Source organism: Stenella coeruleoalba (assembly GCF_951394435.1).
Source record: "Stenella coeruleoalba genome assembly, chromosome: 16".
NCBI lineage: Eukaryota > Metazoa > Chordata > Mammalia > Artiodactyla > Delphinidae > Stenella > Stenella coeruleoalba.
The window spans coordinates 32,048,825-32,074,962 of NC_137162.1; the positions used below are offsets into that span (position 1 = coordinate 32,048,825).

A 26,138-nucleotide genomic window follows, 5' to 3' on the forward strand; every position below is an offset into this window, starting at 1 on the left:
TGTGTCTACTGTTTTTACTTACATCATCTTTCACTTTACTCTGTATGGGACATGGTTTCTCACCTACTCATGTGCCATTAAAGATGCAGTATTAACAAATTGGCTTTTATAAAAGTGTCAGTATTTGCTGTTTATTTTGAAACCCTTAAGGCAGCCTTGCAAATAAGTACTAAAACTGTACTAGCCCATGAAAAGTGTTTGCTGTACTCATCTGGCGTAGATGGCTAAACGTTTGATGTGTTCCCCAGGTTATTTGCTCTTAACTAATAGCTCTTTGTAAAGAGGGATAAGGGCTCTCTTTTCTCCCACCACTCAGACAATTACTAAGGGAAACTGTCATGCCCATGTTCAGATCTGTTGGGAAGGCGGCAGTGTGGTGCAGCGTTCTCCATCTGTCGTCCCTCTGCCTTGGGACCGAGAATGACTCCCTCACTGCTCCCTACCTCAGTGTGCCTGTTTTCATAAACACATCCTTTCCCGCCTGTTTCAGCTCCCCTGATTTTGCTCATGTCAATAAAGAAATGGATGATCGCTGCTGTTGAATGCAGGTGCTGTATATTTCTGGAAACCACTGCATCTCTACTGGCCGGTTCCTATGTAATCTCTGCATAATGTTATCCTTCTCTCTCTTCCATTTCCCTATCACCAACCCCTATAGAGTCGGGATATAAGCCCAGAAGAGATAGATTTAAAGAATGAACCTTGGTATAAATTCTTTTCGGAATTGGAGTTTGGGAAACCGGTAAGTTTAATAGCTTCAGTGGTTATAGACACCTTTTTTAATAGTGCTGTTGATGCATTGTTGCTGCTAAAAAAATCAGACCTATTTGTAAAGAATTCAGGAAGTGGGGAGCAGCCTTGTTGGCTGTCAGTGGTGGGATTGTCTATTCTAGCTACAACCTGTGAGCTTTCCATTGCTTTACTTCACCAAGAAAGGACAGTGAGCTCTGGACAGTATTTCTTGCTAGAAAATCCCCCAGGAGACATGGCTAAGTCATTGCTTGTTTCAGGACCTCCCACCACTAGCAACAAATATCACACACCTTGTAGATTGCATTATTTCGGCCTTTGGTTCAGTTCCTTGACCAAAGACTTCATGGTGTACTGAAGACAACCAGGAAAACACATTACACACTGAGAAAGACCAGCATTGTCACTGCTTTGAATAGAAATTTTAGAAGCACACATGCAAGGGAAGTGGCAGTGCAAGTGGAAAAGGGCCTCTCTATGCAGAGGTGATCCTCGAATGCCATCCTGTTACAGGCGACTTTTAGGGAATGATTTCTTTGAGGTAGGATAATATTTCCCCAAATTAGAAATGAGAGTGAGGAATTCTAGCAAACTTAATATTCAGCCCAATAGCCTGTAGCTTCCCTGTGATGTGTCTGAGTTCGCTTTGGTACAAATTGATTTTTGGCACTTAAAGGAGGATTTTCTTGGCCTTGCACCCAAAGGAGTATCAAACCGAAGGGAGAATTGAGCTCATTTTTTCCACTGGAGATGACTGGAAACTGACTTTAAAGCTCCAGTTACTTTAAAGTCTTAATTATTACAGCTGCAAAAAGAATTTACAGGTGGAGGGATTTAGTGTATAAAAATAAAACATTTTATTAGATGTTTGTATGAGACTTTAAGCATTGAATCGGCATTTGAATCACCAGGATGTAGAATGATAGTTTTATTTGCAGATAGCAATTAACTTTACAGCTCAGTAAAATGTTCAGTTCTGTAGTACATTTTTAATGAAGATGAAGATGGAGAAATTTAACTTGCTCTGGAATTGCTGAGCTTTGTTTGAATGTCCAGTCATTTTCTGAGTTAGGAGCACCTGCCTTGCAAACACCCCTTCTTGTAGGAACAGGCATTCCTCCCACTTTGTCCCCTCCCTGACACTGTCACCTAACGTCAGCCGAGGTGTCCTGGATGAACAGCGCCACCTAATGACCAGCAGAGAGGGAAGCATCCAACCCAAAGTCTGCACCGTCTCCTCCTCCCCACCCCTCAAAGCTTTGGTACACACCTCACTTCGCCCCTCTCTCCCTGTTTTCTCTGCTGTCCACCATTCACACATCAATGAAGTCTACCTCACGCAGTCTCTTCCACATGCGAAGATTTAACAGTATTCTAACCCTTTTCCTTTTCTTTTTCTTAAAACCTGCTCAATTATCTCACAAAAAAACCCTGCAGAAATGTGTACCCCTGCCCCCTCAAAAAAAAGACCATGATTGGTACACTCAATAACAATGCCATACTTTCATCAGAGAAAGCAAAAGATATTAGCTTTAAATTGTTTATAATAAGGAGACTATGCCATTGAGTTTTGAAACCCTGTTCAGAATCCACAAATTTCTAGCCATCTCTTCATTTGCCAGATAACAAAGAACTATTTTAGTTTTACTGAAATATTAACTTTTAGGAAAAGTTATGAAGCCATTTTTTTCTAATTAATTGTGATTGGTTTGTTTAATTAAATCTGTCATCGTAAATAATACTCTTCGTTAGCAGTAGACAGCATTTCAGTCACAGCATATTTAGATAGGCTCTGTGAATAGCTCCGTGAATTAGCATCGTTTCTGCTGGAAACTGTAGTCTGAGCCCACACAACCAATCCAGACAAATGTTGACAACACGGTCCATTTGCGTACGGGGACCTTCCTGTAATTTGTATTCCTACCCCATTGTCCCAACTGCCTCTTAATTATTTAAAGACTTAGAGATGCTTTTCCAAAATGTCATTTTCTCTGAAGCCAGAGTGTTCCTTGCATAGACCTCAGAGTCCTTCTTAAATGGGACTACCTCGTTTTGTGTAGGTCTTTTAAAGTAATAGAAGATGATACTTTTGAAGACTTGCCAAAATAGCTTAATCAATGCCTATATCCTGAGGAACAGCACTGAGGCGAACGGGTCCTTATGGTCTGAGTCATCCTGAGGGTGGGCTTGTTATCTGGTTGAACCAGGTTGATGACTCCCAGAGTTTGGGAGGAAGGTGTGATGGGGAGAAATGTTTTCTTCACTTCTCTCCTACCCCAATCAACTCTGGGCCACAAAAGAGCAAGAGACGTAAATAAGAGGGGTGTAATCCATGGCAGCTGTTTCGGAAGACTTTTCAGTCATTCAGAAGCAGAATGAAATTAAAACTACTATCAAACCACGTGGATCATCGTTTCTCCTTTTTACGCCACGTGAACCTAGGACCCACTTCCCCCTAGTAAAGCCTGCCAGACCTTTAGACATTTAGCCTGAACTCCTTTCTTCCTTGGCCCCTTCACTTAAAGCCACCCAAAATGAGCTGAAGTCTCAGCAAGCTCCTGACTGTAATACCTTTAGGTCTAATGAGTTGTAGGATATCAACTAATTTAAGACTCCAGGGACCATTTGGGGCAAGATTATTTAAAACCAATTTAATTTGTAAGCACTGTCTTATTTTTCACAGTAAGTAAATGAGTAGGGCTACCAACAGTGACTTGGAAACATCTCCATCCCCAGATGAACAATCCAACTGTATTAAGTGCTTAAAGCTGAATGGTAGTTGTCAGTGGCACTTACTTTACAAATTGCAGAATACACGCAACTGATATTACATACACAAGTTACTGGTGAAGGCACCTTGGAATCAATTACGTTTCATTTGTAAAATCAATTACTTTTTATTTGGCCTAGAGTGTCAGCTCTTTCTTCTTTTTTCTCCCCATAATTTCTACAGAAATGGATGTGATTTCTGTAAGTAAGCTCAGGGCAAAATGTAAAACTAATTTGAATGTTTCCACAGACTTGGTTATGATGAAATTTGCACAGAATGATAGGAGTTATTAATGATATCATCTCCTCAGGGGTCATTGTGTAAGGAATTTCAAGTCTAAGTGGGCAGAACAAGAAGGTTTACTTAGTGGAAGAGAGGTTGCAAAGATAGAAGCGGCTTGTAACTTCCAGATGTCCTACCCTCTGGACACCCCTTAAAACAATTCTCCTGGCAGATTTCTACTTCGGGAATGCAGTTCTAATTCTAACATGAACAGTTAAAGGAGAAAATAAAAATAACCTTACAGTTCACTGTTTAAATTCAAAGAATAAACTCTGCTCTCTAAGAGAGATGGAAGGTTTGACTCTACCATCAGCAGTATTATCAAAGTCTAGGTAAACTGTGAAAGGAGATTTTTTAAAACTTATCTAGTGAAATTGTCTAGTTCTACAGTGCAATATTTAACACCTGTTTCATACATGGATTTCGTCGTCACAAGCCACAGGAAGCACATTTAGCACCATGTACCCACCCTTGGTCAGATCTCCAAATTCACACATTTATGAAGACATAATGAATTTTACAGGCGACAAGGCTAGCTTCCAAAATGTAGGCTCTCAGTGTCCATCTTAGTTGGAAAAGAACAATGAGGAATTTAAATGTTTGTTTTTGTTCAAATTGGCGTTAATGCTTTTTTTTTTCCTTTGTTCTTTTTAAAGTTTTCAATATTTATAATCCAACAGTGATGGACTCTTGAGACAGAGATGCAGAAATAAACCTCCCACTTGAACATTTCCAGCTCCTGAGTTCCGTGGGGTCCCCAGGTGGCCTCAGGAGACAGGGTGCCCGCTCCTTTTGTTTTTAGTTCACTTTTCTGTGTTGAGACAGTTCTCCTAGTGTTGCCCCTCTTGGTTTGAGCCGGTCTCCATGTTTGTCTTTATGTCTTTACGCTCATTTCTTCATTTCCTCCTCTGCTTCCCGTCAGCCTCCCAAAAAGATATGGGATTATACTCCTGGAGACTGCTCTATCCTTCCTAGAGAGGATAGAAAGGTAATTCCACTGTGGGCTGTGTGTGTGCGCTCTGGCCTGGCTAGTGTGCGTGTGTTGTGGGCTTTTTTCTTTTATTAAATCCCCCCCCCCTTTTATTTTTAACTTGATTGTAACTTTTTTTTTTTTTTTTTGGCTTGGTGATAAAACAGTTTAACAAAGTCTCTTAAGACTTATACTAATGTGTAGAGGTTTTTAAAGCAATTGCTTATTCTTCTGACATATAGTATGTGTCATAGTCACCATACTCTGAAAAAGAGAAAATAGGTATTTCCTAAAAGGTAGGTTTTTGGGGTCTGTGTAGTTCCTCTCTCTAGCAAGTAGAGTAGAGTTTTGGAGCTCTGATTACCACAGGATTTATATTCTCTATGCCTAATGTTGCATTCCCTGTTTTCCTGTCTTTAACTCATTTCTAGTAAGCTCTTGTGTTTTAGTCATGCCATCTTTGCCTTATTAATGTATGATACTAAACAAACTCGTTTTTCAAACGTAACCTTCCATGCTGTCTGCCTTTCCTCCTAACTAAAACACTCTTTCCCATCTTTTCTTTCTTGAACCAGACTAATCTAGAAAAAGATCTCAACCTCTGCCAAACAGAGTTAGAGGCAGATTTAGAAAAAACGGAGACGCTTAATAAAGCACCCAGTGCAAACCTGTCACAGGTATTTCCGAGTTTTTCTCGTGCCCTCAGTTCCCTTTGCTTTCTTCTTTGTTCTATGGTTTTTGATGTAGTTGGGGTGATGAATGGTTATGCTGGTCATTTTTAAGCTGCATGGCTTTCTGGCTCCTGTTTTAGGTCACCCCTGACCCCCAAGTTAATTGTTGTTTGGATTTCTTTTGAGCTTGGCATCTTCCTTAAAGGGGATTTTTCAAATATATATGCAGGGTGGCTAGTGATTGAACTGCTCCCCCCCGGCTTACCATCCTCTTTCTCTGCTTTCAAGGGGTCACCCTTTTAACTCCCCTTCTGCCCCCTTGTGTGTATACCTTCTCTGAATTTTCAGGGAGCCTTTTTTGGGCAACTTCTATGTCTTTTTTGCAGCCCTGGGAGATACCAACCTCAGAGATCATTTTCAAAAACACAGCAGCTGTGATTCGAGTGCCTCTTGCGTGCAAGGCACTGTCAGAATAGTAGTATTTGTAATTTGAAAGGTCAGAAAGTTCTTAATGAAAAAATGCACTCCGGGGACCAGACAGCCTGGCCACAAGCGTTTGAAACTCTGCCTACATTGATATTTTTAAAGGGAGCTATGTCCCAATGTGGTTTATTAAAGGATGTGTCAGAAAGAGAGAGAGTCCAGGGTAAATGGGCTCCCAAGGCGAAGAAAAATACCAAATGTTTGGAGAACTACCCCCAGGGTTCCCTGACAAAACAAAGGAGATGCTTACAAGGAAAGGGTATCTTTATAGAAAATAAAAAAAGGAATGCGGACACTGCTGAAGAGGCTAGGACGTCCACAGACTGTGGCAGGAGAAATGGAAAATGCTAATGGACCGTGTTATTCTTAAGCAGAACTGAGACAAGGAGGGTCAGGCCACCAGTGTGTGTGACTTGGGTACGAAGTCATGTAGAGCCAGAGACTCAAAGCAGGTGATTGTGGCCGCAGCCGGGGGGCCCGGGATACGAGGGGCAGAAGCCAAGCACCGCAAGCTGATGCAGGGGAGTTAGGGTTTGGGAATTGAGAGTCACCGAAGGATGAGGTAGCCAGCAGGACCAGCGGTTAGGCCCAGGGGAACACAGAAGGTGAGCGACAGGGCATGCAATCAGGCAGATGCGTGACGGGGTGGGCATAGTGGGGAGCTGAGTCTCCAACCAGGGCGGAGACTGGCACCAGCTGTAGCTGCTGTGGGAATGGAGGTCTGAGCTGGGTCTAAAGGAGAACTGTGGCTGCAGGTAAGTCCTGAAGTGAGCTGGCGGGCCGGAGGGGAAGTGAATCAGCAGGCACTTTTTTCAAAGTACTGTAATAAGAGTGGTTCTGTAACGTGTGGCAGGATGGACAGCAGCTAGAGAACTACTGCAGTAACCGCAGCCTCCTTGGGGCAGAGATGGCATCCAGTACCTACAACCCTGCCTGGGGCTAGGTGGGCCCGAAGAGGTGTCTGATGCATGAATGAGTCATCTTGACATTGGTTCAATTATGCGTTACCCGTAGTCCCTAGCGTGTGTGTGACGTGCTGAGGGAGGTTCTAAATCAGCACAAGAGTGGACTTTGCCTTCAAGAACGTGACTGCTTAGTCACACTCATAAATAAAAGATCTCCAACAGTACACAGCAATGCCTGGTAAGAGCTAAATGAACGCCACAGCCTCTAAGTGCTCAGAAGAGGGGGAAATCTTCCAGGAAATCAGGGAAGACTTCTCAGGACTCGGCCAAGATCTTAAGGGATTGACGGAATTTAGGTACATGGCAAAAGTGGGGGCCATCCATTTGAGGCATGGTAGAGAGCACAAAAGTGAACGTGTTTAGGATGGATTCAGGAATAAAGTAGATGAATTCATCTGTAATAGAAAATTTGGGGTGATAACAGTGGAAGGCAGGTTTGGGGAAAGAGGGTTGACCCTGGGTTGTAGAGACTCCAAAAATATGGTTACAGAGATGGTTGATTTTGCCCTCCAGTCAATGATGTGATTCAGGACTAGTGTTTTAGGAAGGTTAGTGTCCTCACTCTAGAGAGGTTGAACTGAAGGGATAACCTCCAGTTGGAGGTTGAGAGGGCAAGGAAGCTACTGCAGCAGTCCAGGCATGTCGGGGTGAGTACTCCAGTGGCACCAGCATGACGGGATGAGGGTAGATGTGAAATCACAGAGGAAATTGCAGTGGGACATTTTAACTAATTGGTGTGAAGAACAAAGAGTTGGGGTAATGGGATGGAGACACAGACAACTGTAGGGTTTTGGCCAGGAACCTGGAAGAATGGGGACATCAGTATGTCACATAAGAAAGGTGGGGAGAAAATCAGTGCAGAGGTAAGATGAAGGAGGTGGTTTTAGGTAGTTTATTTTCGAGGTGTTTGGTATCATATAGGGAATATCCAGTACACAGTTGGAAATAGAAAACTAGGTCCCATGAGAGGCAGGGACGTTGAAAGTCAATCCGAGTCACCTGAAGAGAAGTGATGGTTGAAGCCCTGGGAGCTGGTGGAGACACCCACCCTTGGAGTAGATTACAGATCGAAGAGAGAGTCATGCAGAGAGAAAGGATGGGAGACAGGCAGCTACCCATCGGGATGCTGGATGACACAGAATAGGAGGAGGGGCGGGTCAGAGAAAACCAGAGTGAGGAGGAAACGTGAGAGGTGGAGCAAGTATGAGAGTTGCCCAAGGGGTCCCCCAAAAATAGACTCTGAGGGAAGGTCAGTGCATTTGGTAACCATGAGGCTTCTAAAAACTGTGGTGGTTGCTGGGTAAGTAGTTGATGGGGGGGAGAGTATGTGGTGAAGAATCAGGGGAGCCCCCAGGGATACAGCACTGATTGGCAACATGTGATTGTGGAAGGAAGGAAGGGAGATGTTTCCAGAGGACTCAGCAGGGTTGTGCAAAAGTTCTTCCAAGATGGAGACCCAGAACGGGGCAGGTGCCAAGGCTGGGAGACCAGTGCGGGCAAAGGGGCTGGAAGGATGGGTGTGGAGGTGAGAGCAGTGCCTTCTCAGGAGTCGAGGGGGATGGAGGGCAGAGGAGGGCCGGGGGTGAGCCCCTGACGAAGGCTGCCTCCCCTCCCATCATCCTCCCTCTTTCCCAATCTCTTCCTTTTCCTTCTCCTGGTGTTTTTCTTTCTCTCGTTTCCCCAAGTACCTCTTATCCTCCGCAGAGCTTGTTTTCCTTGAAGTGGTCATTAGTAGAGGTAGGAGCTTTTGGTTTTGGTCGCGCTGTGTGGCTTGCGGGATCTTAGTTCCCCGACCAGGGATCGAACCCGTGCCCCCGGCAGTGGAAGCTCAGAGTCTTAACCACCAGACGGCCAGGGAATTCCCAGGAGCATCTTTAAACGTTAACTTTCATGTTGATGTATTCAACTAACACATTATTTTTGAAAACAAATATATTGAACCCTTTGCCTTTCTTTCTCCAAGACAATAGAAACCCTAAACTCTAATTACGCTGCTTTTTCTCTGCATAGACTCTTGGTTTTCTTCCTTGTGCATAGGGGCCTGTAATTTGATAATATGTTCCCTCCCGTCACGCTGAAATGGTGATTAATAGGTTTTGTGAAACTGCATTTCTCCCCATTTCCACACTTCTCAATCTGCAGGGGTAAATAAATGATCTAAAAGTACAGTCTTTTAAAATGCATTTTTTTAAAAACATCTTTATTGGAGTATAATTGCTTTACGATGGTGTGTTAGTTTCTGCTGTATCACAAAGTGAATCAGCTATATGCATACATATATCCCCATATCCCCTCCCTCTTGCGTCTCCCTCCCACCCTCCCTATCCCACCCCCCTAGGTGGACACAAAGCACCGTAAAATGCATTTTTGTATGTTCCGTACCTGAAGTGTTGGGTGACACTCTGGTTGAGGCATGTGGGTGCATGAAGGAGTCTGGCTCCGAGGGTGGGGGGATAAGCTGCTGGAGGGTGCTGTCCGTGTCACTAGTGCCTGTTGCCAAGTGGTGGGCCATCTTTCCAGTGGGCCTGCGACTGGAGATAAATGTTAAGGAGTGGGGCGTCTCCCGACCCACCCAGAGAGCCCTGGTTGCAGCCACTGGGAGGCAAAAGCCCAGAAATCCTTCTAGAGAAAGAGCACCGCCTTCCGCCAGCACTGAGACCTTTCCAGCCGAGCCCCCCATCTCTCAGAGGGCTTTATCTAAATTAGGAAAGGAAAAGGACTTCTCTCATTTTCCCCTTGGCTTGAAATATCTGAGTCGAAGTAAGTCATCTACATTCTTTTTTTTTTTTTTTTTTTTTTTTGACATTTACAGAGCTCAGCAGTCAGCCCCACTCCGGAAATTTCTTCAGAGCCTCCTGGATAGTAAGTTATCACTCTTTACATGGCTTGATGTATTAAATATCAGAAACGGGAAGAGGCTTGTGTTGTATTTTGTTATCAGTCTAGTGAATTTGAATGACGTACAGTTTGGTGATAAGTAGCAATTATCGTCCTCAAATTATTTTTTCCCCCTCCTTTTCCAAATTAATTTTGTGTTGATTCATATTACCTTTGATAAGCTTTTCCCTGTGTTGGCATCTTTACCTTTAGAATGTGTGCTGATCTTTGGGGGAACGGAGTGGGTGACTAAGGCCACGTCTGATATAAAGGTGGGGGTGGGGTGAGGTCCTCAGGCTGGACCTATCATGAGGAAGGATGGGGCCAAGAGGGGGCTAACGTGTCTGATTCTCAGAGATCCTGGTTTATTCCCCCATGCCAATTCTTAGAATTCTGCCTGAGTGATGAATGCACACCCCACGCACTTCTTCATGGGCTGACCACCAGACTCCTTTCCCGTCCCCAAACCATCCCAGGTCCTCTCCTAGGTTACCTGTCTTAGTACTTCACTGTGCAGGTGTTATCCCAGCCGAAAATGCTTCCGTGCTGCTCCCTACCCTTACAAACACGGTGAATAGCCAGCACTTCCACTTGTATCGATGGGCTCTGACGGGTCCTTCCTATACCCAGTCTCACATTGGTACCTCTTATGGCACTTACTTCTGTTGCTGTCTACCTGACTTATGCTCTTGTTTTTTTTTGTTTTGTTTTGTTTTTTTTTTGCGGTACGCGGGCTTCTCACTGCTGTGGCCTCTCCCGTTGCGGAGCACAGGCTCCGGACGCGCAGGCTCAGTGGCCATGGCTCACGGGCCCAGCCGCTCCGCGGCATGTGGGATCCTCCCGGACCGGGGCACGAACCCATGTCCCCTGCATCGGCAGGCGGACTCTCAACCACTGCGCCACCAGGGAAGCCCTATGCTCTTGTATTTTTATAACTATAATAAATTATGAACTCCATGAGGGCAAGGACTGCATCTCCGTACTGCCTGGTGCACCCTATAGATTTGGGAGCTGTTCTGGTAGGAGCAGCTTCTCATCTCATCACCATTATATCACCATCTGTATCTCATTCTTTGAAATATGACAAGGAGGAAAGGCACACTATTACTTGTTCCATTTGGGTTGGGTAAGTCCACAATGAGCAAAGTTCACCTCTTCAAATAGAAGCCTGACTTGGTCTGAATGCTGAGTTTATGGGGGCAAATATTATGGTCACTTGGACGTATCCAACCTATCATATCTTGCCAAAGAAGGCATTTTGCAAGAGTAGTTTCATTTGAAAGTCAGTGAGCTGGGATTAGGGTATTTTGGTGAAAAATTGCTTCAGGTGGCTGGCTGAGTGAATTTCTACCGGATCTAAGGCACTATGCTGGGTATTCTTTTTTTTTTTTTTTTAATATAAATTTATTTATTTTTGGCTGCGTTGGGTTTTTGTTGCTGTGTGCGGGCTTTCTCTAGTTGTGGCGAGCAGGGGCTACTCTTCGTTGCAGTGCGCAGGCTTCTCCTTGTAGTGGCTTCTCGTTGCAGAGCATGGGCTCTAGGCACGTGGGCTTCAGTTGTGGCACGAGGGCTCAGTAGTTGTGGCTCATGGGCTCTAGAGCGCAGGCTCAGTAGTTGTGGTGCACAGGCTTAGTTGCTCTGCGGCATGTGGGATCCTCCTGGACTAGGACTCGAACCTGTGTCCCCTGCATTGGCAGGTGGATTCTTAACCACTGCGCCATCAGGGAAGTCCCTATGCTGGGTATTCTAATAGGAGCATAAGGTGCAGTCCCCTAATAGTTTCGGGGCAAAACACGCAAAAACAAAAAAGTTAGTAAATAAAAAGGCAATGTGGCAACTGAATGAAATAGACTGTAGAGGTTAAAAGTATTCAGAAGGCAGCTCCCACAGGATATCAGAGTTAAGAGTGCAGGTCTTGAATGAAATGATAATTTTAACGACTGATCGAGCATTTACTATGTGCCAGGCCCTGTGCGTAGCATCGTATATACCTTACCTCATTTAGTCCTCAGCATTTCAGGATCAGGCGTTATTTCTTATCCCCATTTTATAGGTGAGGAAACAAGCACAGAAAGGTAGTGTGTGCCCAGGTTCCACAGCTGTGTGTGGCAGAACTACCACCAGAGTAGGAGCAATGACGTTCTAGGCCAGGAGACTGCCAAGATCTGCTGGTGGCAGCAGTAAACTCTCACCTGCACCAGTACTGATTCAAAATTGGGTAATAAATTAACGAAAGGCATGCTAGGGTTTACTGTTTTGAGCACTTAAAAAAACAACTTGGGCTTCCCTGGTGGCGCAGTGGTTGAGAGTCCCCCTGCCGATGCAGGGGACACGGGTTCGTGCACCGGTCTGGGAGGATCCCACATGCTGCGGAGCGGCTGGGCCCGTGAGCCATGGCCGCTGAGCCTGCGCGTCCGGAGCCTGTGCTCCGCAACGGGAGAGGCCACAACAGTGAGAGGCCCGCGTACCGCAAAAAAAAAAAAACAAAAAAACAAAAAAACAACTTAACCATTTGTGTAATAGTGGGTTAGCAGGATTGAGGGGGACTCATGCAGACTTTTTAAAAGAGCAAATTGCTTTCAGACACTCTGAGTACTGGTGTACATAGATATTTGATGTGCTAATTTACCAAGCACTGTATTTGTATCATGGAAATAGGTCCAGAGACCTCTGTTTTTCAGCCATAGCCCAGCTCTCATGAAACACTTGACAGGAATAGATGAGCTTTTCCCTCCTGCTGTTCTTCCATGTGGGGATTTTTCAGTAATTCAGGCTTGGTTTTCTCCCAGTTTGTTCAAATGAGTTAGGTTTTTCAGTATTTGGAATTGGTGAGGAGTCAACATAAGTGCGGTGCCTGATACGTATGAAAATGCACAGTAAGAGTTTGTTGAATAAATGAATGCATCTGTGAATCTTAATTAACTAGAATCCAACTTGCTTAGCACTGAGGCAGGCTGCTTGTGAACGGAATCTGGCCCCTTTCACTGCATGGACACGAAACGTGAAAGAAACGTTGGCAAGGCTTGACTTACTTAACCCAAGGGCTGAAGAAAGAGGAGTCACCGATACCCCAGGATCAAAAACTCTGTGGTCACTGGAGAAGTGATGGTGTTGTCTTAAATCTACTTTCACATCTTGAGCAGACTGCAGCTTAGCATTTTATTAGCATGGTTCCATATCACAATATTAGAAGCACCTGGGAAGAGAAAGGAAGAAATTCACCCATAGCCCCAATATCCTAATACAACATCAGTCCTTCCTCTCAAAAAATATATCTTTCATACTTGTAATCATAGTGTATGTCCCGTTTTGAATTTAATTCCCTGGAGTTATCAGATCTGTAAGTCAGCGGTATATTTTCATCATGACTTATCATTTCGGCATTGATTGGCACGAATACATTTTTTTGCCTAACCAAAGAGCTTTACTCTATTTGGCCAGCAGGTGGCACTCAAAAACAAGCTGCTCTTTCCTAAATGGTGATGGTCCACTAGAGAAAACATTATTTCCCTTAATCCAATGTAAGATCAAAACACAAATCATTACCTAAAGAGCTACATGAAAGATTAGAGACTCCCCTGGGCCTTAAAAATGTCAGAAATCTGTGTGCTTGTAGGCATGTAACTTCATAGAATCATTTTTTCCACTAATATGTATTTGGTGAACAACAGTGCTAGACACCAGGCATGCAGTGATTCGTAAGATAAACTGCCTGGCCTCAAGGGGCTCAGAGTGTCATTGGGAAGTGACACTTGTACATGACAGTCAGAATGCAGTGTGGTCAATTCAATGATGGGACCCAAGAAGGAGTGAGCATCTCTATTTTGGGGAGAATGAAAGAAAGGTTTTATAGAGCAGCAGCAAATAAAAAGTGAATGACAGTAGCATTACATTATAAATACAAAAAATTTTTTTCATACAGTACAAAAGGCTTTAAGATTGTCTAGACTCCCTTCCCCAAAGTCTAGAAAGAGTTACTTTCTTTTTTTTTTTCCTGAAAACACCAAATGTTTTTTGTCCCCTGCATCGGCAGGCGGACTCCCAACCACTGCGCCACCAGGGAAGCCCAACCACCAAATGGTTTTAAACAGTGAGGCTGGAATTTTTTGTTTTGTCCTCTGTTGAATCTCCACCTAGGAGAGTGATTGACACTTAGTAGGTGCTGCGTAAATATTTGTGGCATGAATAAAATCAGCAGTGGAAGGACAGATTGAGATGTTCTCTAGAAATATCATGGGCAGTGATTTGCAGATATGATTGGAGGGAGTCAGGGCTGCAGGCTCGGGGAGTGGTGCTGTGCTTCCTGCAGAGGTACAGACGAGTGGTCAGTGGTCGTGAGCAGTCCCGGGAGGGAAGGAGCAGAAGAATTGATGTGAGCTGTGTCGAGGGCAGGGAGTAAGCAGGACCTGGTGACTGCTTAGGTCTGGGGAGCAAGGGGAGGGGGAAAGGGGTTGATTCCCCTGGCTTTCTGGCTTGGGTGAAGGAAGACAGAGGAACAGGGCTGGGGTTGGTTTGGAACAGGTTGGGTTTAAGATGCCTGAGGACCATGTAGGTGAGGATGTGTAGAAGGCAGTTAAATGTCTGTGTCTGGAACTCAAAAGAAAGGTCTACACAGATTACAGATTTGAGCGTGGATTTCATGGACAGTCTCTTTGCACCTTTTAGTTTTGCAAATGAAAGAAATTGAGGCTGAGAGAACCAGATTGTTTCCAAGTTCTTAAACAGAGTGGGTTTGCCTCAGCAATCACATTCCTCGTTGGAGCCGGGCTGGAATCACAGCCTGCCAGGACCCTGCCTGTCTCCTCCAGAGCCCTCCTGGTAGCACGATTGAAACAGTTGGGCCTAAGATGATTGCTCTCTTCTCTCACTTTATCCTTTCGGTGAGTGTGTTTTTATTCAATCCCCCTTGAAACTCAGCAGCCAGCTCTGCATCTCAGCCAGAGGGTGAGTTCTCCGCAGTGTCCCCCACCCCGGCTTGCTCTTTCCGAACCGAAAACAGCTCAGCTCAGGCTACTGAGGGCTGAGCTTCTGAATTCGACTTGTTTTGTGAAGCAGTTGGTGGCTGCTGGTCCTGATCGGGCTTTCCTCCATCAGCCTGGCTCATTTTCCCAACTTCTCTGATCTGTTTGAACACAGCAAAGACCCAGGAACTCTGTGACCTTCTGCAAATGCCTTCACCCCTCTGGTCCTCGGTTTTGGGGACAGTGGGACAAATGATACGTCTTTCCAACATTAGGTCTGCCGGAGATGATATATTTAAAAACATTGGTCAAGAGTTTTTAGATACTGTTTTGAAACAAGGAGCCCCTCAGTTGCAAAGTGTTACACATGTGGAAAAAGCATGCTGGCTTTGGTATCAGAAAGAAAACAATTGGCTAGAGCAAATCCATTCTGAGAGGTTTCCTGAGTGCTGGTTTGTTGTTCTGGTGGGGAAGCAGGAACAAATGGTGATAACGGGTGGACTAAAGCCAGAGGTGGGGTAGTGGCAGGAGGGAGGGACGTTCTGACAGCTGGTGCAGTAGAGGCGGTATGGGGTCAGGCAGCTGGTTGCCGCCGAGAGTCAGCACCAAAGTGAGGAGGAACTAGGGGGCATTGGGTGGGAGGTTCTGACTGAGGCTGAGGCAATTCAAGGGGAAGGACAGCAGAATAGAAACTGCCGTCAGGCACTCCCCCAGCGCCGAGGGAGGTCTGCTAACCCCAGACCAAGGTGAGCGGGGCTTTAGAGACTGTCCCTCCCCAAAAGGCTGTTGGTCGGTGAGCCTCAAGGACATCTATGCATGGATCTTAGTTGAGGTTGTACAAAAAAGGAGAAACGTGGTTAAACTGAAGGACAAAATCAGAAAATGCAACCAAAAAGAAGAGGGTGGACTGTGAAGGGGAAGTTTAGAAAAGGGGCAGATTTGTCTTTCATTGTGAAATTCATACTTAGAGCCGGTTTAGAAGAGCTTACATTTATTTAAATCGGCAGATAGTGCCACAACCTTGCAAGTCACCTTTAGGGGTCCTTCAGCTCTCTAGCAAGAGGTGACGGTTTTTATTAATCAGATCCTGGGTGGCGTCGGTGAACGCCACCTGCAGGCAAAAGCAGGAGAGCCAGAAGCAGCATGGGTGCAGCCATTGTCCCAGAGCCTGCGGGTGAGAGTGGGCACCTCCCGGCAGGACCAGGCGGGCACCAGTAAGGACAGCCAGCCTGAGCTCAGGCCATCCCAATTCCCTGTAGTTTTTCTCTTTCCACCCCTCCGATGACTCCATGGTCACTGATTTCAGGAGCTAAGAGCCCTCAATGAATGTGATATAATCCTTATACTTGTAAAAGAATTTCTAAATACATAATTTCGCAAATTAAAGCATATCCTTAATCAGATCATACGTGCCAATTTTTACTTTCAGAAAATGTGACCTTTTATTCATTCCTCAGATACTTATTGAGCATACTCGTGGCCGAGATAGTCTAGTGGGCGCCTGCAAATAAAGAGTGTTTCCCCCATCCCGACCTTTCCAGAGGCCTCTCTCTGAGACACGAACCCTGGAGGGCTGCATGTAGACTCACTTCATTCACATGCCTTTTTATTTATTTATTTTTTTGGCCATGCCGCTGGGCTCACAGGATCTTCCCTGAGCAGGGATTGAACCCGCGTCCTCGGCAGTGAAAGTGTGGAATCCTAACCACTGGACCACCGGGGAATTCCCATATTCACATGCTTTTTGTTCTCAGCTTTGAGGGTTGGTTTTCTTTCCCCTTAGATTCCCAATAATGTTCTCCTGTCTTGGCCGAGGAAAGGGGAAGAGATTTGACCCCCTGACCTAGGCCAGAGATAATGAGGAGGGGCCTGGGAGAGCCCTGATAGCCCGGCAGTCCCCTGAATAGAGCACGTGAAGCCCTTCAAGCAGTGGCGGGTACATGGCAAGGGCCCGGGAAGTGGTGGTGACTGGGAGGGGGTGTTACCAGTGCTGGAAGCAATGGAATTGCTCCGGGGAACTTGACTACTTTGAGGTGGAGACATTGCCTGTCCTACCACGGAATTTCCACCTCTTTTCCACTTCTGACTCCTGGCTCTGGATATGCTCGTCCCGGGGGTGCATTCGTGGCAGGTAGCCCTCAGCAGTGATGACGCACATGGAGCTCCAGCATTCTTAAGTCCTGTTTCCCCGTGATGTGCAAGCCTGGGCTCTTGGAAGGTGCTGCCTCCTAGGTGGTAGGGAAATGTTAGAGCGGCCGAGAGTACCGTCTGTGGTGCCCGACGACAAGGCTCAAGTTCCAGCGCCGCCCGTGCACTGACTGCGCCAGCTTTGATGAGTGCCTGACTCTCCCAGTGGCTCGTCCTCATCTGAAAATGGGGAAAGTAGGACCGTTCGTGGGAGTTAAAGAGAGAATGATCATCGGCCACTTAGCACAGTGCCCCGCACATAGGCCATCTCAACAAGCAGGGTGTACGGCTGCTGTTGCCATCGTTGTCTGTAACTCTGGGGACCCAGAGTCTGCGGGAAGTATAAAAATGATTGTATGGTGATGCATGGATAGAAGGAAAGAGACGGACAGATGTATGAGGAAGCAAATGCAGCCCAGCGTTCCTTGTAGAATCTAGGTTGGGGGTGGTATATGGGTGTTCGCTGTTGTAATTCCTTAAACGTTTCTTTCCATTTGATAATATTCATAATATTGGGATGAAGTAATTTCATCAAGCTGTTTACATCTTTAGAGCTGGAAAAATTCCATATTGATGCCGGTAGATGGAATTTGGTAGAACTGAAAAGCAGCCTGGCAGGAGCCTGAGTGCTTTTGTGGAAAAGGGGTCGTCACTGATCTGAGTGAGTGTGTGAGCGTGCCCACATGTCAGTGTGTTGGTGGGGGAGGGCATAGAAAACTGGAATTAGGGGAGGGGGAGGGTTCAGCGAGTAGGCGCTCTTAATTTTTTCTGTGCCCCACCTCATTCCAAAAAGGATTTGTGGTAACTTGCAAAAATACCTAGACTTTCAACAAGATAAAAATAAATGAAGGCTATAAACCAGCAATAGTTTATACTCATAATACATGTCATAAGGTGCTGAATACAAATTTTGAAAGCAGTGGATGGGATAAGAAGACATAGAATCCCAGCTTCCGGTTGCAGCTGGGGGCTGATTTTCCTGGAGACCCCAGGCAGCTGGGCCACCTCCTTTCATTGTTGATTTTTTTTTTTTTTTTTTTTTTTTTTTAAGCGGTACACGGGCCTCTCACTGCTGTGGCATCTCCCGTTGCGGAGCACAGGCTCCGGATGCGCAGGCTCAGCGGCCATGGCTCACGGGCCCAGCCGCTCTGCGGCATGTGGGATCCTCCCGGACCGGGGCATGAACCCGTGTCCCCCGCGTTGGCAGGCGGACTCTCAACCACTGCGCCACCAGGGAAGCCCCTCGTTGATTTTAATGCTCCATTGGTCAAAGCACTTGTGAGGAACAACCCAGAAAAATAATCCAGGTGGTGGACTTGAAGTGGCCAACTCTGGCTGGCAACATGTCAGAAGCTCCACTCATGTCCTCGACTGTCCCATCTTGAGTGCAACCACTGGGCCCCCAGAACCTCCTCCTGTCTGGCCCCCCTCCTGCCCTCCATCCCCAGGCAGTGTTTCTCAGAGTTATTCTTTTAAGACACAAGGCAGTCATCTCAAATAGAGCACCTTGCTGTTTAGACACGATTCCTGAGCATTCCGGGGCACCTGGGGGCCTGCCTTGTCTGTAGAGCTCTGTGTCTAACTAAGAACGCCCTTTAGAAGGGACGGTGCTTGGCTGGGATGCCAGGAAGTGTGTTTCCTTGTTCTCAGCTGGTAATGTGCTTTTTAGAAAACTGTTAAAAATACTAAATCCTACTCTCTCTTTTTTTTTCTTCTCTCTTTTAAAATTTCATTGTTCTCAGTGTATATTCTTCCAACTTCCACGCGGTGAAGAGGGAATCAGATGGGGCTCCCGGGGATCTTACCAGCTTGGAGAATGAGAGGCAGATTTATAAAAGCGTCTTGGAAGGAGGAGATATCCCTCTCCAGGGCCTGAGTGGGCTCAAGAGGCCATCCAGCTCGGCCTCAACTAAAGGTAACTGGGCGAAGCCTGCAGGCCTCTCGCCCATCCACACAGCTATCAGGATATCTCTCGCCCGTCCACACCCATTCCTGGGGTGATGACAGCGAGGGTGAACCTCCAGCGACTGGGATGAGTTTTGACTCGTTGAGATCCATTTCCAGGCCACGGAGCCCTTGTAGTCCCCTCCCCTAGTATCTCACCGGCCATTTTTCTTTCTGGTACGAATAGTTTCCCTTCCTTTGAACCCCAACCTTGCTCTCCCTGAAGCATCTCTCTCTTTTTTGTTCTGATTCCCTTGTCTTAGAAATTAGCGGAGCTTTTCCTAACTCTAGCAGGGTGGCCATTTTTCTTTGCATCTTTGCACCTGCTTTGCAGCACAGATTATTTTGCTTCCGGACATCGACTGGAAATTAAAACAAAAGACAAAACACCCCTTATGACCAACGAGCATGTTTCCTCTCCTTTTTTTTTTTTCTTGTAGCTTTCAGCTTTAACCTAATGGGTCTGTTTATTTTATTCTGCATGCTTTCCAGTGGATCATAAAGGTGGGAATGCTCACATGATTTCTTCATCTTCAGTTCATAGCCGAGCGGTTCACACTAGCAGTGCGTTAGGCCCCGGGTGTAAGCACAAGAAACCCTTGTCCGCTGCGAAAGCCTGCATTTCGGAAATCCTCCCCTCCAAATTCAAACCCAGGCTCTCTGCTCCCAGCGCTCTTTTGCAGGATCAGAAGAGCGTCCTGTTGCCATCGGAAAAGGCTCAGAGCTGTGAGAACCTTTGTGTCTCGGTTCCTCTGAATGATTCCAAAAGAGGCCTCCCCCTGCAAGTGGGGGGCAGCGCGGAGAACCTGCTCGTGCGCTCCCGGCGGGACTACGACGGCAGGTCGAGCAGCACCATGAGCCTGCAGGAGTACAGCACCAGCGCCAGGAGGCCCTGCCCACTCTTGAGGAAGGCTGGCCCGCAGTTCACCATGCTCTACCGAGATATGCACCAGATCAACCGGGCCGGCCTCTTCCTGGGGTCCGTCTCCTCCTCCAGTGTGCGGGATCTTGCCTCCCACTTCGAGAGGAGCAGCCTGGCGTTGGCCAGGGGCGAGCTGGGCCCCAACCAGGAAGGCTCGGAGCACGTCCCCAAGCACACCGTCTCCTCCCGCATCACAGCTTTCGAGCAGCTGATTCAGCGGTCCCGGTCCATGCCGTCGCTGGACCTGTCCGGCCGGCTGAGCAAGTCTCCCACGCCCATGCTGGCCCGGAGCGGCCTAACCTCTGCCCGCTCGGCTGAGTCCCTCCTGGAGTCAACCAAGCTCCGGCCCAGGGAGGCAGGCGGGCTGAACCCTGGGGGCATCTACGCCTCTCCAGCGTGTAGCCGGATGGCGGATCCCACCTTGAGCTTCAGGGGCCTGGTGCCTTCCGAGCCGCTCTCCGCCTGCTCCGACGAGCTGGACCGCTGCTCAAACATCTCCAGCGACAGCCGAGAGGGCAGCAGCGGCAGCGTTCACGGAGACTTCCCCAAACACCGCCTCAACAAGTGCAAGGGCACCTGCCCAGCCTCCTACACCCGCTTCACCACCATCCGTAGGCACGAGCAGCAGCAGACCTCCCGGCGGCCCGACTGGCGCCCGGATCCCAGAGGGGACAAGGGCACACTCCTCAGGAACATCTACCTAATGAGCCCCCTCCCTTTTCGGTTGAAAAAGCCCTTCCAGCATCCCTCCAGACAGCTTTGTCCCGGGGACTTCTCAGGCCAGAAGCCAGACCCCCCCAGGGGGTCTCAGCCCCATCAGGACGAGCCCCCCTCCGGGGGGAGGCCCTTGGTTCCCAGACGGCTGTCTTCCCGGCACACCATGGCCAGGCTGAGCCGGATCTCAGAGCCCCCTCAGGAGAGACCCGCGGCCCCGGAGGTCTGCCTGACGGCCTTTAGTAATGGGAACTCTCTGCCGTACTCAGACCACAGCCTGGACAGGAACAACAACCCCCAAAGTGAACTGGGAACGTCCCTCGGAGGTGGCCTTCTGTGTATTTGCCCAGTCTCACCTCACCCATCTCTCCACTCTGCTTGCTTTGTTCCCTCCTCCCGTGTGCCCTTGGTGCTCATTTTCTGGTCCGTCCTTTGTTTTCTGTTTGTTTTGCTTGGCAATTAATCATGGCTCATAGTGGCTGCACTTCTTTAAAAACAGATCCCCCATGTCATTTAGACTAACCACCAAACTCTGTTTCGAAAGAAAAATTGGCCGTTTAGCTCATCTGAGAAATGTGTTCGTTTGAACTCCTGAACCCCTTGCAGTTCACACCAATCCCAATTCACCCTGAGGTTTTTTGAGAGGCAGCCTCTCTCGGTGGCCCTGTGTATGTGTGTGTGAGTGTACAGTGTGTGTCCCTGTAAGATCCTGCACGCCTCTTAATAGGGACACTTTTCAAAGACGGTCCTCTCTTTGCTCACCTTTTGCCTCTGATTAGTTTTCTTTGTATGAAACTAGTTCACAGGTAAATCCAAAAATCGGGAGGGGGAGGGCATTTGTTTTTTTTTCCTTCAGAGTTTGAATACTGACCACCAAACGACGACGGTACAAACTTGATATTTGTCATGGATGAAAGGTGAAATCTTTTCCCAATCTGGTTTCCCACTAAATCTTTGCCTGTTTTAACTTTACTTTATTGTTTTGAAGATTCAGAATCACCAAGGCATTTTATACCAGCTGATTACTTGGAATCCACAGAAGAATTTATTCGAAGACGTCATGATGATAAAGAGGTAATCGCCCCCTTTGAAATCTCTTAGCTCTTGTGCAGATAAAAATATGAAGGAAGTAGACATTCAGGGAGGTGGCTTGGCCTAGCAGTTAGAAGCAAACATTGGGATTTTCACAGGTGACTTTTTATATGACATGAGCTCAGTCACTCCTCTTTTAGTCCACTTTTCCAAAGAGTAGGACTGATCTTCCCCAAGGTGCTAAGTTCCAAATGCCAAACCTGCCCGTGAGGTTCAGAAAGAGCTTGCCCACCACTGCATTCAGTGCCTTTTAAGGGGAACCTAGAGTCCTTCCCCCTAACCCCCGCCTTATTACTCTCCAGGGAAATCCATCCTCTATTGGCACAAAGCACAGTTCATATTGAGAAATATGCAGTAGGAGAAAGAGGAAACTGAAAAAGAATAATGCCCATGATACATTTTATAAAAACAGTTTGAAGAAGTTGCCTTTAACTCAGAAGAAGAGAGATACCCCAATAAACGTTGATAACCCCTCTCCCCCAGAACTTCAGGATATAGACCTTGTCCTGCAGCTACTGAAATGTCTGTACTGCAGTGATCTGACTGACGGGGCCGGGAAAGGAACGCGTTCTCTTGGGATTTAGGAAGAGGTAGTTCTGCACATCAGCTGAATGGGCAAAATCACAAGCTGCTGTTGTGATGAAGTGTTACGACGAGGCATGTTTTCTAGACTTTGCATTCCCGGAAGAAAGGGTCCTATAGCTTAAACAAGCTCTGATGAGTGTTTTCTTGCAATGAAGAGATGGAAGAATTGCTTTGAACCTGGTGGCAGCAAGGGAAGGTGTTCGTGTGTATGCAACTCCGTCCCTTTCCCCGTAAAGTCTGAAGCCCTTTTTCTGTGTTGTGCTGTTTTGTTGAGTTGGTTTCAGAGCTTACGGGGATTTTCCTTAAGGATTTAGGGTAAGGCTGACATTGAAGAGAGCTGGAGGGTAACAATCATTGCTGCCAGCTAGAGAGACAAAGGACAAATAAAACCACAGCTCTGCCCTTCTCTGGGCACAATACAGACAGTGCTCAGTAAGACATTTGCGCCTGTCTGTGAAAAGAAACAGGAGGAAGCATTTGATGGACAGAATTATTTGTGATAGCATGGTGAAAAACTCACAGTGGACGTCCATCTGGCCACAGAACAGACTCCTTTTTGTCACTGTCACTGAGATACAAGATTCTACCTATCGAAGCCTGGCCTGCTGTGATGAGGGAAGGTGACATTCCATTTCAGGATGATAAACCCTAGCATCCGACATGGCAGGTTTCGTGGTAGAATTCTTGCCGGCCACATGGGAAGCAGATTTTACTTTGCTGGTTGAGCAGTTCAGAGGGTGAGCAGCTTGTTTCCTGAATGACGCTGGCTCACAGATCCTTGGGTCTTTCTCCCTGTTTTTTGGCTTATGTGTTTAAACTATGGGAATGATGGATTTGCTGAGGTCAGAGTCACACACTGGGTAGGGAGCTCTGCTCCATTTGCATCTGTCCATTCCCATTGCTACAGAAACAACTCACATGTCCCAGCTCAGGGAATGCCAGTCCTGGCATTTTTCCATGCAAGTGGCTTCTTATTAACATTGATGATAATGGCATTTCAGAAAACAAGAGCCTGTCCTGGAAGGGACATTAGTGGTCATCTGGGCAATTCCCTTGTTTTATCCAGGAAAGGACTGCCACAGGACAGTGGCTTGCCTCGGGCCACATAGCCAGTTACCTTGTACCAGAGGCAGAGCTGGAAACCAGGGCTCGCCCGTGCTTCACAAAGCACTTTCTCACGTCTTTTCTCGTTTAATCTTTACCACAACTTACCTGAGCACTGGGAATCCCACAGCCATTTGACGAGTTATTGCTTTATTACTGGTAGACCCTGGAGAAGAATAGAAAAGTGGGCCCACCATCCTTTGGGACTAGGTGTCACTTAAGGCATTTAATTACCTGCTGGGAGAAGACTAATGCGTTATTGAGAATGCTCAGAATGATCAGTACTAATCAATGCTTTCCTGCAAAGAATATTAATCCCAGGAAGGTATGATTGGTATGGAGTAAGAAAACACATTAAAATTCTCTTCCATAGGGTCCTTTCAGTAGGCAATGAGGACATTTAGTTAAATGGAACCTTGTTTAATTATTTTAAAAGGCCTTTAAAAATAGAAATAGATGACTATTTCCTTAATTTAGGAGAGAATATTTCTTCTAAACCCAGGTACCATTATTCTTAGTTTATCTCCTGCATTTATAGTCTACCTCGTTCCCTTAAACTCAGTTTCATTTCACCTAAGGAAGAAACAGTTAAGTAGGAAGTACAAGGTAAGTGATGCTTTCTGTCAGTCACATAAATAGCCTTCGGTGCATGTGCTGAGGCCTCCTAACAACTGTACTCGGAGGAAGGGTTGGCTGGCCTAGGAGAAGGGGTGCCACGTTTTCTGAAATGGGTATCTCTACTCTCTTGAGCATAAAGTAGCAGGAATAGGAAGCACAAAGACGACCTGCTTGCCACAGAACCACACAATAAAAGCCCACAGCAGTTTTAATAGCCTGATTTGAGGAGGAGGAATCAGCCAGCCCTGGTCCCACTATGGGAACTCATCACTGCCTGAGTGAGGGAAGGATAGCACTTTCAGCCTCCCACCATGCTCCATGCTCGTGAATGCTCCGGACGGACCCCCTGGATGCCCTGGCCGCCTTGTGCCAGGAGGCAGGAGGCTTTTGGCTGAGCTGGGAGATAGTCTGCAGACAGCGTAACCGTATGGGACCCAGCGTTCCCCGCAGCCCAGTGCTCCCCCGGTTTCTCCCCGCAGTGCTGTCTCCTCCCTACACAGAGTGCACGTGGGTGGGTACAGCGGGAACCTTGCAGTTGCGGCCATAAAGCCCCCCCAACATGTTTCCTCCCTATTGACCCAGCACCTTTTTCCTTAGTTGTTTTTGTTGGCAGTTTTCCAATACCCTGGACCAGATGATTCACAGCCCATTTTATGCAATTTCATGGCAGAAACTTTTAGCGGACCAGAGACGACTTAAGCGTGAGCAAGAAGAAGCCGATATTGCAGCTCGACGCCACACGGGCGTCATTCCGACGCACCATCAATTTATCACTAATGAGCGCTTTGGGGACCTCCTCAATATAGACGATACAGCAAAAAGGAAATCTGGGTCAGAGGTCTGTTTTGGTCACCTCGATCTGCTGCTTGACCCAAAGCAATATTTGCCTTCCCTCGGCATTGCCCTCTGTAGGCCAAATTACCTCTCCAGACAGCATCTGTCATCCTGGCTTCCCTTAGGCTTGCTTTGGCTCTTCTCTGGCTGGTCGGTGGACATGATTCCCATCATGTCCTGTGCTCTGTATGTCCAAGCATGCCTGGCTGCGGGACCGGGATCTGCTGGCGCACAACCTGAATGCATGCCTTAGAGCATCGGCTGCCTTCATGAGTCTGGTCTTCTCCATCTGCATTTTATCATGAGACTGTGTTGCCTGTGCACTTTGCTTAGAAACCTGTACCTTAGTTCATATGCATTAGTAGCTATGGTGTGGACAATTACGAGGTTCTTCTTTGAAAAGATGGTTTAGTGAAACTTGTATTACATGCAATACAGCCACTTGGTATCCTATGATGATTTAATTGACTGAAGTGTTCAGTAGAGCTGAAACCTCACTGAGGAATTTTGAAAGCCAAACCGTTTTTGCAGTTAGGGTAAGCCATGGAGGGTAAGAGCTCTCTGAGAGAGATCTCCTTTGTTGCCTTAATTTTGACGTCTCTCAGCTGAAATTATGAAACTTCATATTATACAAGGAACAAAGAAGTACAAGCCTTTGAAGTGATTTTATCCAGGCCTTGGCCTCCTGCGTGAAGGTCAACATATTGAAATTCTTGTGCTGGCCAAACGCCGCAGCTTGCATCAGCGTTTGTTTGGCCACGTGATCTTTAAGTAGCCCTGCTGAAGATTAGCTCCTTTCAGGGAAGCCTGTGTGCCTGGGGCTTGGGGAGGATTGGGGAAATGGGGCAGTGACACCAAAGTATATACAGTTGTATAATTGTTCGGTGTAATAGCCAATTAAATACTCATGTCTCTATCTTTTGAGTGACAGAGGCACCACTGGCTGTTCATCAAATGGTTTGGGTTTTGTTGTTTTTTTTTTTTAAAGAAATAGAAGGTGACTGTAACAAAGAGAGAAAAGAGGGAACCAGACTAGAAGAAGGAAAGCTGGGGAGGGGAAAGAGACTCTAAGGTGATAGAGAAAAATAAAATGTAATAAGGGGAGGCAGAAATTAGCAGGAGTTACTCAGATGCAAGTGAAGGACAACTGCCAGCCCTCAGCATTCCAGCTCCTGAATACCACCCTGTTCTGAAGGCTCTAGTGATGGGTTATCCTCATTCCCAGGCCTACCTGGTTGTGAGTGATGGAGAAGATGGGAACATGCAAAGGCACCCTAGGGCTGCCTAACCCATGTGTAGATAATACATGCAAATGAAATGCAACCAGGGCACAATAACCATGGACAGAGGCAGGCAAACTCTGCCTAACCTGCCTTGCCTCCCTTCTAGAGCAGAGGTTCTCAAACTTA

At 46.8% G+C, this 26,138-nt stretch overlaps 1 protein-coding gene across 17 annotated transcripts in view; it reads left to right on the top strand.

Moving 5' to 3' along the window:
• SORBS1 (sorbin and SH3 domain containing 1) overlaps nucleotides 1-26,138 on the top strand; it is a 238,976-nt gene that overhangs the window by 183,214 nt on the left and 29,624 nt on the right. For 10 of the 17 annotated variants that reach the window (XM_079899517.1, XM_079899514.1, XM_079899516.1 and 7 more), the window contains 5 exons: nucleotides 659-742; nucleotides 9,704-9,753; nucleotides 18,659-18,831; nucleotides 21,485-21,570; nucleotides 24,566-24,733. In XM_079899517.1, the coding sequence (XP_079755643.1) occupies nucleotides 659-742; nucleotides 9,704-9,753; nucleotides 18,659-18,831; nucleotides 21,485-21,570; nucleotides 24,566-24,733 (561 nt within the window). Of the gene's footprint in view, nucleotides 1-658; nucleotides 743-4,724; nucleotides 4,791-5,347; nucleotides 5,450-9,703; nucleotides 9,754-18,658; nucleotides 18,832-19,352; nucleotides 20,823-21,484; nucleotides 21,571-24,565; nucleotides 24,734-26,138 lie in introns of all 17 variants that reach the window. The other 7 variants (XM_079899507.1, XM_079899513.1, XM_079899506.1 and 4 more) reach the window with 4 other exon arrangements.